At 34.1% G+C, this 11,566-nt stretch overlaps 1 protein-coding gene across 1 annotated transcript; it reads left to right on the top strand.

Moving 5' to 3' along the window:
- Positions 1-1,934: 1,934 nt before the first annotated feature.
- LOC132046144 (uncharacterized) lies at positions 1,935-8,172 on the top strand. The gene is made up of 5 exons (XM_059436698.1): positions 1,935-2,162; positions 2,674-2,822; positions 5,944-6,105; positions 6,848-6,963; positions 7,961-8,172. The coding sequence occupies exons 1-5, from the start codon at positions 1,970-1,972 to the stop codon at positions 7,986-7,988; spliced, it is 648 nt and encodes a 215-aa protein (XP_059292681.1). The 5' UTR covers positions 1,935-1,969; the 3' UTR covers positions 7,989-8,172.
- The last annotated feature ends 3,394 nt before the right edge of the window (positions 8,173-11,566 follow it).

The raw sequence follows: 11,566 nt of genomic DNA, 5'->3' as shown, positions 1-11,566 counted from the left end.
AACAACTCGGTTGTGAGCCGGCGAGAAGTTCGGTTCGAGACTATATAATTGGAGATTGTAGCACCACCACACATGATTTATGTTCTTTCAGTATAAAGAAAAGTTTTTTGCAAAGATCAGTTTTCTTAATTTTGATGAATTTTGTGACGGGAATGTATTTATCTTTTTTTGGTGAAAATACAAGGATATTTATGTATTTCACTTTTATTTTTTTTTGTATAGAGTGTACTTTTTTGTATTCGCTTGTATTTCGAAGGAGAAAATATCTATTTGAATAATCAAATAAACCCTAATACAGTGTATTTTTTAAAAGGTTTTGAATGTATTCATCTTTTTTTGGTGTAAATATAGTGGTATTTTATATTGCGCTTGTATTTTTTTTCGTGTAAAGTGTATTTTTTTTGTATTCGCTTGTATTTCTGTATTTCGAAGGAGAAAACATGTATTTGAATAATCAAATACACCCGAATACAATGTATTTTTTAAAAGAATTTGAGTGTATTCATCTTTTTTGGTGTAAATACAGTAGTATTTTGTATTTATCTCCAAAGATTCGACTGGTTTTGATTGTATTCTTCCTTTGGCTTCATATGTTATTTGAATGTACACAGTATATTTGAAATTTTGTTGAAATACATTCAAATACGGTGAATGATGAAAGAAAATCGTGTTACATTATGGAAGATATAATTGCAAGACGTGATTTGTGGGATATGTTATTATATTTTTCATTTTTAAAAGATTCCATCCAGATATGGCACTAGAATTTCGCCCAAAAAATAGGAATTTCGTCCAAAAAAAAAAAAAGAAAAAAAATACATGCATTTAACAAGAAGGAAATACATCCATAATAATCCTAAAGGTAGCTATGAATGGTATATTCGTGAAAAATATCGCGGAAAACATTTTTCGTGGAATATTTTTGAAAAAAATAATAATTCATGGAAATATTTTCCCCAAATATCAAACACACCCCAAACTTATGAGATACATGATACAAGAAAATTGAATATATAGAAAAAAATAAAGTAAATTTCAACTAATAAACTCAAATTAAAGTAAATCTTAAAAATGAGATAGAATTGAGTTAGTATTGGGCTAAGTTGGAGATCACTTTAAAATGAACTATGTTGGGCTGGGCTTAAAATCATCCAATATGAATTTATCTTGAGCCCAACCCATAAGATTTTGGGCGGGTCATTAACTTTTGAGCCATCTTTGACACTCCTAGTTGTAGGCCTCCAGTCAGGAGTGTCAAATGAACTAATTGAACTAATTGTGAGGGAGTCAATATAGATAGAATTAGTGAATAATGAGTTAATAATCGGTCCAAAAGTCACTGGGCTGAGCAAAGATGGCTAACGATTTATATAACTCAAATCATTTAATTCTTATTAAGTTTTAAATTTAATTAAGCAACTTCATCTCTTAAAGTAGGATTTCACTCGGCATGATGTTGCTGTTTAAGCCACTAATAAGCCTTTTTCTTTTTATGCGCATATAAAACAAATCAAATTAAAAAATACAGTTTAGAAATATTTTGATAAGGTCTTTTATGGGTCAAATTAAGTTATATCTTAGCGTGGTTTTTAAATGAGCTGAATTAAACGTGTTAAAATAGATTGAGTTAATAAATAAATGAATCATTAATCCATTTAAACTTGAGGGTATTGAGTGAATTATATTTCATGAGCCAATTTTGTCCAAGCATGTACCCAAGGCCAATGCTCATCAAGTTATTATTACCAATAGGCTACTTACCACCTTTATCTTTTTGGTGGGCAATAGCGAGAAAAAAAGGGAAAAAAAAAGAAAAGAAAAGATGAACTTATTTCTCACTTTTTTCGAGCGACGTCGTCCTGAAAATCCCTAACTAAACCCCTCGTCGTCGGTCTCTGGCTCTTCCGATTCAAAGAACGGAGAGATCCCCTCACAGCAAAGAACGCAGACTGAGTAATATAATACATATATGATTCGTCCTCGAACTTTACTGTTTTACTACTTAAACTCATCAGCATCAACAACCTCACACCGATGGATTTCTTCCACAACACAACTCAATGCCTCCAAATGGATGGACAAGATTAAAGGCGCTTTCACCGGCCAAAAAACCTCCACCGATGCTGCTGATATACCCACCTCTGAATCATTCACTCTCCTTCGTAAGCTCCTAACTTTTACTCTACATATAAATAGTTCCTACTACATGTTGATTTTTTTTTAATAGGTACATTTATAGTAAATGTAGTAGGCGTTTAACGGACATAACAAAAGGTGATCGTCCATCCGTTCACATTCACTTGTCACGTTTCGCTTTTCGAGATTGATTTTTGAAGCTAAATTGAATTAGATTAATTCAATATTTTAAAATTAAAATTTAGATGTTCAAAAACTATACGAAAAATACTATAACTTGCAATTCTTCTCATACTTATTGACAACAAAAGTATGATAAAAACTATCTGAAAATGACAAGTGAAAGTGATCAAAGCTGATAAAGAGTATTTGTAAATCGAGTTGTGTTTGGACATGCATTTAACTTGAAAAAAAGTTAACTTTTTGTGAGTAGAAAAAAAAAAAAAGATTAGTGGCTTCGAATCTGTTGTTTACTCATTCGAGTTTACCTCTTACTCTTCCTATGTTTGTTTGTGTATGTTGACTATTTGAATTTAGGATTTGCGGATGAATTGGGCAAAGCGAGGAAGTTGGGGACTATGAAGCAGTACATAGTAGGGCGAAGTAGTGAAGCTACATTTGCTGATGCTTTTGAGAAGCAAGAAGCTATTCTTCAATATCTTGGTGCATTGGATCCCACTGGAGAGGTTTAGCCTCATTTCCTTTTCTATATACCATTTTGCTTATACCTTTAATCTTGTAATTTTGTTGAAGTTAAGTTTATCAATGAGATTTAACAACCTGAACATTGAAAACCAGAATTTGTAAATTGCAATGGTTCTGAAACTAATGGAGCTGTTCACTCTTGTTGTATCCTAATTAAATGCCAAGTTGATTAGCTAATAAATATTGACAAATACTTTATGGAGTTCTTGTACCTGAACTGTTCCCTTTTTTTTTTTTTTTTTTTGGGGGGGATGGCAACAGTGTTCCCTCTGGATTCTAGCTAAGTAGATTACTTATATCTGTTATGTATTCATAAAGCAGCTGGATTTGTTATAGGCTTATAGCAGGCAACATGCCTATGAAGTGATTCACTAGGAGCATTGAGTTGAATAATGGATTTCAGGGGTAGCCTCTGAGGTTGAATAAAGAAGGAACCTATTTGACCAGGAAATAGATAAAGCTGCTCAATTTTTATGCAGAATTGAGAATCGAAGGTGCTAGGTAAATAGACCTAATTCTTTGCATTGGAGACCAAGCGAGATTGATACAGTTCCTATTAAATTATATGACAAAATTTCATGATGCTTATGCAAACAGAGGAAATGAACAATGTTGGCCATGTAAAATGAAATGAGGTGAAAAACTTCTCCCAGAACATGTTTTCAATGGATTGCTATGTCTGCGGCATTTGTCACTCAGTGCAATCTGTAGAAATAAGGGTTACCCCACAGGTTTTCTTTGCGCTTGAGCAGTATAAAAGCCCTTATCACCTAGTCATTCACTGCAATTATAGTTGGGACATCTGGTGTAAAAAAAGGGCAGCCCGGTGCACTAAGCTCCCGCTATGCGCGGGGTCCGGGAAGGGCCGGACCACAAGGGTCTATTGTACGCAGCCTTACCTTGCATTTCGCAAGAGGCTGTTTCCACGGCTCGAACCCGTGACCTCCTGGTCACATGGCAGCAACTTTACCAGTTACGCCAAGGCTCCCCCTTCAAACATATTTGGAATGTAACGGGTTATGCCAGGATCAGTTAGCCACAGTTGAAAGCTGGCAAGTGCCGAAAGTTGAGAAGCAGACTCGCATGGAAGATACAGTACATCAACATGTAGTTTTTGCAAAATGTCCAAAGAAAGAACACGTAGATCTTTTGAAGACAAAAGTCATGACTATTTTTTGCTCTAGGTATAGATGTTATAGCATCTAATTGGTGTAACATGTCTTTTCTTAATTCTGTAATTCCTTGGTGGACTAAATAGATTCATGGTAGTGCTAAAAGTGAATTCTGGGTCCTTTCTTATGTAGGTGTTTTTCACTTTCTTGGTGAGCACTGAAACGAAATTTTACGATACTTTTCCAGAAATAATGAGTCCCGTGAAATATTTTTGTAAACTGAGGTGATCGATAGAAATTATATATTATTAAGTGAGCAGTCTTGTGTAGGAGAGACGGAAAAGAAGTGTTTTTCTAAACAGGTAAGGATTTTATAGATGTTAACTACCAAGCACTAAGACTGCTTAAGGATTAAATAATCTGAGATTCCCCTAACAAAAACAAAAAGAGAGGATCCCCTCTGTAATAAAGAAAAAACAACTCCTGTAGTATATTGATGTAATCTAGCACGTTATTCCATCCTTTACATCTTGTATGTTGCGCCAAAAGCCAAAAAAGACAGACTGAAAGCACTTAAATAAATGGAATATCAGAAGGCACCCTTGAAAAATATAAGAAAGCACTGGGAAGAGTTCCAACATTTAATCAAATTTTCTTAGGGGTGAGATAAGGATTAGGATGTGGCAAGATGAATGGAATGAAGGGAAATCCGTAAAGCAAAGCTTCTCATATCTCTACGCAATTGTGATGAATCAGGATGCAACTATTGTATGCATATTGGGACATGGTGCCATAAATTATTTCAGGAGGTATGTAATGACTGCAAGGTAGACTGCCACTCAACTTTATGCATAATTGAGAAATTGAAGGAACTGCATGATAGCTCTTGATTCTTAGAAAGCGCAGACCAATCAAAAATGCTATATTTTCTGTTAAATCATGTTACAACATCCTATGTAGAACTGAGGAAATGGAACAGTGTTGGCCATGGAAAATGGTATGGACGTCAAAATCCCTTTTCCCTGATAGATCATTATGTTTTTGAATGAATAGTTATGCATGAAGTTTGTCTTACTTAGAACCTATAGAAAAGAAGATTTTGTTTGTATTTGCATAATATCAGCATGAGAAGAGTTTAAATGGAGTAACATGGCCCGTAAGGATTCATGTAGCAGATCCTTATTTCTTTGAACTTGAGGCATAGTTGTAATTGGAGTTGTTTTTTGTGCTTGAGAACTAGGAAATCCCTGGTCACTTTTTGTTGCACTGTGGTTATGCTTGGGAAGCCAGGTGTCTGCTCCTAAACATATTTGGAGCGTAATGATCTTGCCAGGATCAGTTAGGGCAGCAGCTGAAAGTTGGCAACGGCAGAAAGTTGAAAGGAGATAAAGACACATGACTGAGAACCAGCATATATTTTTTGATGAACAGTCTGGGGGGAAAGAAATAAAAATGTTTGAAGGGAAAGTCACAGCTACTTTTTGCTTTACATTTATTTTTTTACAAAGTCTGAACTTTTAGTGTTACATGACTTGAGTTTTTTACGCAACTGTGAAGTATTTATAGATTCCCTTCAGCGTGAAAAGGGAATTGAAAGTCTTTTTTATGTAAAATACTGTGCACCTTCTTGGTGCAATTAAATGAATGTTCACTTAACTTAACCCAAGAGAAATAAAAAAATGAAATTATTTCACAGCGAATAGAATAACAACAACAACAACAACAACATACTTAGTGTAGTGCCACAAGTGGGGTAAACAGCGAATAGAACATATTAGTAAAATAATGTGAAAGACAATCTTAGTAAGTTAATAGTCATGTGTAGGAGAGATGGAAGAAAATTGTAAAATAATGTGAAAGACAATCTTAGTAAGTTAGTAGTCATGTGTAGGAGAGATGGAAGAACTGTCAACGTGAAATGACTTGGATAACCTATTGAAGCCCTTGTCATTAATTCGTTGTTCCTTTTTTTTTTTGATTTCTAAAATAGAATCTTCAAACAATTCAAAAGCAAGAGGCGGCAAAACATTGCAAGTGCACAATATCTGATGTTGAAAATACATTGGCAAAGTTTACTTGGGCAAAAGAAGCACAAAAGAAAATTGAGAAGCTGAAAGAACAAGGGAAGCCAATGCCTAAGAGCCTGGCTGAGGTACTGTATATTGCATTTCAGATTTCTTTTTGCTCTTTTTTTAAGGTCCCTACCAGACATTCTCTTTTAGGCTGTTCCAGAAAGATTGGTGCATCCTTGAAAACTATTTAATCGTAAAATCATTTTACTTTTGACGCCATGATGTATTGGGACTCCACTTGATATAAAATGTGATCTTTTTATCGGAAGAGAGAAAGATGAAAGGACACATGAAATGTGATATAAAATGTGATGTACTTTACATATAATTAGTGCATGTGTCAAAAGTTCTCTTTTATTTCTGAACTCCTCATCCAGTCAAACTTCTTCATATAAAATGAGATTAAAGGAGTATCCTTTTTTTAAAAAAAAAAAAAAAAAAATCTTCGATATACCGTTTGGGATTTTCTGATTGTTTGATTCTTTTACTTTCTGGGTGAGATTTTTGGTTGCATTGTGGAGAGATGCCATATGCTATGTGCATACTAAGAAAAGAAATCTTCAGTTGTGGATGTCACTAATTTGGGTGCATGTGTATCATTGTGACGTGCGTATTGTTTTGTTCTCTCTGGTCCACGTGGGAGTTATGGGATGTGGTGGAAATTCAGCAGTAGTTAAGATACTTCTCTTCCAATACTTGGATTCTGCAGAGTCTCTATAGAATATGAGAAAGGAACACATACAATATGTTCTACTGTTGGTGCTTCCTTTTCCGTGGTTAGATGATGTTGACTTACTTATATTGGGTTCTTCTGATATATAGGTTCAAAAGTTGATGGGTTCATCCCCGATGGATGTTGCACGATCAAACTTGGCTAAGAGTGGGCAAATTAGTAGGAATGCATTCTGTCCTTGTGGTTCCAAGAAGAGATACAAAAGGTACTTCAGCTTTTGTTATTGTTGAACATGAATGGCTTTTTCTCAATGTTTGAATTACTTAGAGCAGGAAGGGAAATGAGACGTATTTTTATTAGATTTTGCTAGTGGCTGCCAATTTTTGTGTCTTCACGCGTGTCCAGTAAAGACTACCAAACTTTTTCTTTCTTCTCCTTTTGGCAGACATTTCTGTTTCCATGATGTATGGTCCACACTTAAGAGTGGGAGTGGTTTATTTGACTGAAAAAAAAAGAGTGGGAGTGGTTTATTGATAGGTTTCCAGATGTTTGCATGTGTTTTCTTCCAGAGTCAGGTGATTTATGGTTTACTAACATCCCAATGTCACATCATTGACATAATCATCTTCTAAGTCATATAGTTCAGAAACCTTGAGCTATTTCGTTTTTGCTTTTGGTGGGTGGGGTGGGAGTGGGGGTGGGGGGTTACTGAGACTGTTTACAAAAGACAATTAAGATCTGTCAAATTTCTTTAGAAAAATTGTCAAAACATGGTACTTTTGGCACGTCTCCGTTTTCCTCCTTTTCTAAATTTATTTGGTGAATTTAAAGTTGCGAAAGTTTTTATTGGATGCATTGGAAGGAGGGTTACACATGGTTTTACCCTAATTCTAGAGGAAAATAAACTAAACAAGCTCCTCAATATCCAAATGAAAGTTGTATGTTCATCTATACAAAATGGCTGCAACCATCCATGATACACATGCTGTTTTTTTGTCGATTCTCCCACATCGGTTGTGGAATGGGTGTTTGGTTATATGGTCTTGGGCAATCCTCCCCTCATGAGCTAGCTTTTGCGGTTGAGTTAGGCCCAAGGTCCATTTTTTAAACAGTGTATATACTTGTTTATTGGATATTCAAAATATTTTGTGCACTAGAACAATGAAAATGGGCTATAGATTGTGTATATTATTAGTATTTCACCATATATTATAATTTCTTTAAAGATATTTTTTGTGCTTATTGTCTTGGTGTTTATGTAGGTGTTGCGGGAAGGATTCAACAACTTAAAGGAGAAACAGGAGAGATTAAGCCAACAATTAGCTAACGATGAGGGGCAAACATGTCCGAAAGAAGAATTTTTTTTTTTTCAGTGGGATGACATTTTTCTTTTCTGTTAAGTCAACCGATTTCTGTGACCAAAGCTATGTTGTGTTTAATAATATCAATGGAGTAAAATGTGATTGTTAATGCACATCAAGATTCATCAGCTCTCTCTTTTGGTCCTATCTAGTTTTCTCATCCATTCATATTACAGTAGGTACCACAACTATTGTTTGCAAACTAGATGTATACTTGGCAACTAGCTAAATTCAATGTCTGAGGTTGGAATGTTCATTCTCCCGAAGAAGTTAAGTGTTGTTCTTACGGGGGAAGGCATGCTATGTGAAGAATTTTTATACAATGTTTAGCCAAACTCGTTGGCCAAAAAGGTAAGTGCTTTTAATTAGTAGTAGTAGCTGCTGCTTCTCTGTTATTAAAAAACAATGAGTTGAAGAAAATATCATTACTTTATAAGCAGAAACTGTTTTTAATATTATACAGAAATTGTGAAAAAATATAAATAAAATCACAAGAGCTTGAAAAAGTTATTGGAGTTTGAATTGTGTTTGTTCAAACTCTAGTAAGATTTTGGAGTTATAACTTCAGAATTTAAAATTCCAGAAACTTTTCCTATAGTGTCAAACTACATCTCCATAAATTGTTTGAATACTAATATATTGCGTTCTCCAGCACAAAAAAGTTTGTTCCAAATTTGAGTTGAGGGTATTTTTGTTCAAATATTATATCTGCCTTATAAGATTGACCAATTTTCAATTACATTAAAAACCAAAGCTAAATACATTTTTTTGCGCGGAGTGCCCTTCTTTTGGGGTGGTCTTTAAATTTTGCCCCTCATATTTGAAATGTTTAAATTTTTGCCAACACCCATAGTCCCGGAGTGAACCACGCGCGGTCGAAATTTTAAAAAAAAATTCGCAAGCTAATTTCTATTCTTATTAGGAATTACACATTTTATGCGGACCGGGCATACCTTATGGGCTTGGCATAAGTATGGATAATTCGAGTCCATACTTTTAATGGATTTTATGTCATAACTTTGTGAAGGAATTATCAAAGTTATACGGACCCCGGCATATTTTTATGATTTGCAATAAGTATGCGGTCCGGATAACTTGGCCTTCACAAAGTTATGCGCATACTTTTAATGGGCAAACTTTTATGTGCTAAACTTTAATTATCAAAGTTATGTCCCTCAAATTGGTAAGATTTTAATTTTTTCCTTCACGTGTATCGTTGGGGGCATAAAAAATTTAAACTTGCCTTGCGAATTTTTTTAAAATTTTGACGCGCGTGGTTCGAACCTGGGAACCTATGGGTTTATGCGAAGGGCAAAATTTAAAATTTCAAATAAGGGGCAAAAAAAGACCACCCCAAACGAATGCGAATTGCCCAAAATCATTTTTTTGCGCGGGTGCCCTTCTTTTGGGGTGGTCTTTAAAGAAATGTTTAAATTTTGCCCTTCGAGACACCATAGGTCCCGGGTTCGAACCCACGCGGGCGAAATTTTAAAAAAAAAAAATTCGCAAGGCAGTTTAAATTTCGCTATGCCGCCAACGAGTTAAGGAATTACACATTTTATGCGGAAATACTCTATTAAGTGGCATAAGTATGCCGGGTCATAACTTTGATAATTCCTTCACAAAGTTATCACCATTTGCGCAAACTTTATGCACCAATAAGGAATATGTAAACTTATCAGGGCATTGCAGACCTACTTCTCAACATCTCTTTTATGGAGAAGATCACAAGCTTCAGTCAGGTTATTGCCACTCACAATAGACCTTGCCTTGCGAATTTTTTTTAAAATTTTGCGATGAATAAGTAATTTAAAGATTTCAAATATGAGGGCAAAATTTAAAGACCACCTTTTCAAAATCCATTTTGCTTCTTAATTTTTTGTCCCTCAAATTGGTTGACTTTAATTTTTGTCATTCGCTAAAAATCTCTTAATTTCTGGTTCGAACCCCCTCTCAGTCAAAAATTTAAAATAAAAATAAAAATCGCAAGGTAGAGTTTGAATTCGCAAGCAGAAGGTAAAATAAGTTCAAAAACTCATCAAGTGCACCTTTAATATCACCATTTGCACAGTATGCACCAATAAGTATATGTAAACTTATCAGGTTGCTGACCTACTCTCAACATCTCTTGGAGAAGATCACAAGCTTTAGTCAGGTTTTGCTGCTCACAAAGGCCTTGAATTAGCGATGAATAAGTAATAACATCAGGTAAAACCCCTTTTCAACCATGCTCCTTTTTTTTTTTTTTTTTTTATTGTACTATAAGTTCAAAATCTGGGATCACCCTTAAAATTCTGCTTTTAAAGCAAAGTTTTGAAGGCAAAATTCTGCCTTGCGAAATTCCTTCTTTTTTTTACTGAGCTGGGGTTCAAACCCAGAACCTCGGGGTATTAGGCGAAGGATAAAAATTAAAGACTACCAATTTGAGGGACAAAAATTAAATACCACCTCAAAAGAAGGCCAATCCGCAAAAAAAAAAAAAATGAAATGAGCCCTTTGAAAAATTATGGCCTCTAATATTAGGAGTGGTTTTTAATTTTTGGCCCTCGAATCAGTGATTTTTCATTTCTGTCATTCAACAATTTAATAAAAATAAGAGGATGGAAGTATCCTAACACCTAAATATACAAGAAAATTTTCGCGAGGCATTAGTTTATATATTCGCATCATAATATCCCACAAGTTATGCTGAACATGGAAAATGATGATAAATAAAATTTATGTATAACAATTAAATCATCACTAATAATCAACGCATAACAATTTTAAATTATTAATTACGACGACATAGACAATCTTTGTGTTAATCCGCACTTAATTAGTACTTACGTAGTTAATATACATCTTGCAATTAGAGCTTCTTTCGGTTTTAATTTAAAAATCTTTGATAGAACTCTCAATATCTCGCTGCGACATACAATGATACAATGTCACCATGTGATTTTAGAACTAATAATTTATTAGCATGCAATCGCTAAACTTAAATCCTTGTTCTAGCCAACTTTTTTTTTAACATGCTAATTAAATATTGATTTGATGTTTTTAAATATTGCAATTGAGTTCTCATACCCACTGATCAAATGCTTGTGTCTACCATCCATAATTCTTAATAATACTTATAATGTCAGAATCTAAAAATGTTATAATTAGAATTCATCTGATTAGGGCTGTTTTTTGTTTGTTTTTGAAATATATAATAAAATAAATAAACAATATAATGGAATATAAGTTGTGAGAAGGGAATTGGAGGGGCGAAGAAATTAGTGGCTTAATTAGCAAATCAGTCTGTAAAATCCGGAGCCATGAGAATTAATAACTTAATAATTATCATAAATATAAATATTTAATTATTTACTTTAAATTTACAATTTAACAATAAAGAAGAACAATAAAAGCTCATATATGAGTTCCGAAAGTTGCAAATATCACCTAAAACCAGGTGGACATATATATTCTCCAACTTTTCTCATCATAACAAAAACAATATTCATCACTATGTCCCTCCTG

This window comes from Lycium ferocissimum, chromosome 2 (assembly GCF_029784015.1).
Source record: "Lycium ferocissimum isolate CSIRO_LF1 chromosome 2, AGI_CSIRO_Lferr_CH_V1, whole genome shotgun sequence".
In the NCBI taxonomy this organism is placed as follows: domain Eukaryota; kingdom Viridiplantae; phylum Streptophyta; class Magnoliopsida; order Solanales; family Solanaceae; genus Lycium; species Lycium ferocissimum.
The sequence above is the reverse complement of the archived record's forward strand: the minus strand, read 5'-3'. Positions and strand labels throughout refer to the sequence as shown.

Coding starts and splice junctions, on each gene's coding strand:
- LOC132046144 (XM_059436698.1), top strand. CDS start 1,970: ATGATTCGTCCTCGAACTTTACTGTTTTACTACTTAAACTCATCAGCA. Junction 2,163..2,673: donor TGAATCATTCACTCTCCTTC/GTAAGCTCCTAA, acceptor ATTTGAATTTAG/GATTTGCGGATGAATTGGGC. Junction 6,964..7,960: donor TCCAAGAAGAGATACAAAAG/GTACTTCAGCTT, acceptor GTGTTTATGTAG/GTGTTGCGGGAAGGATTCAA.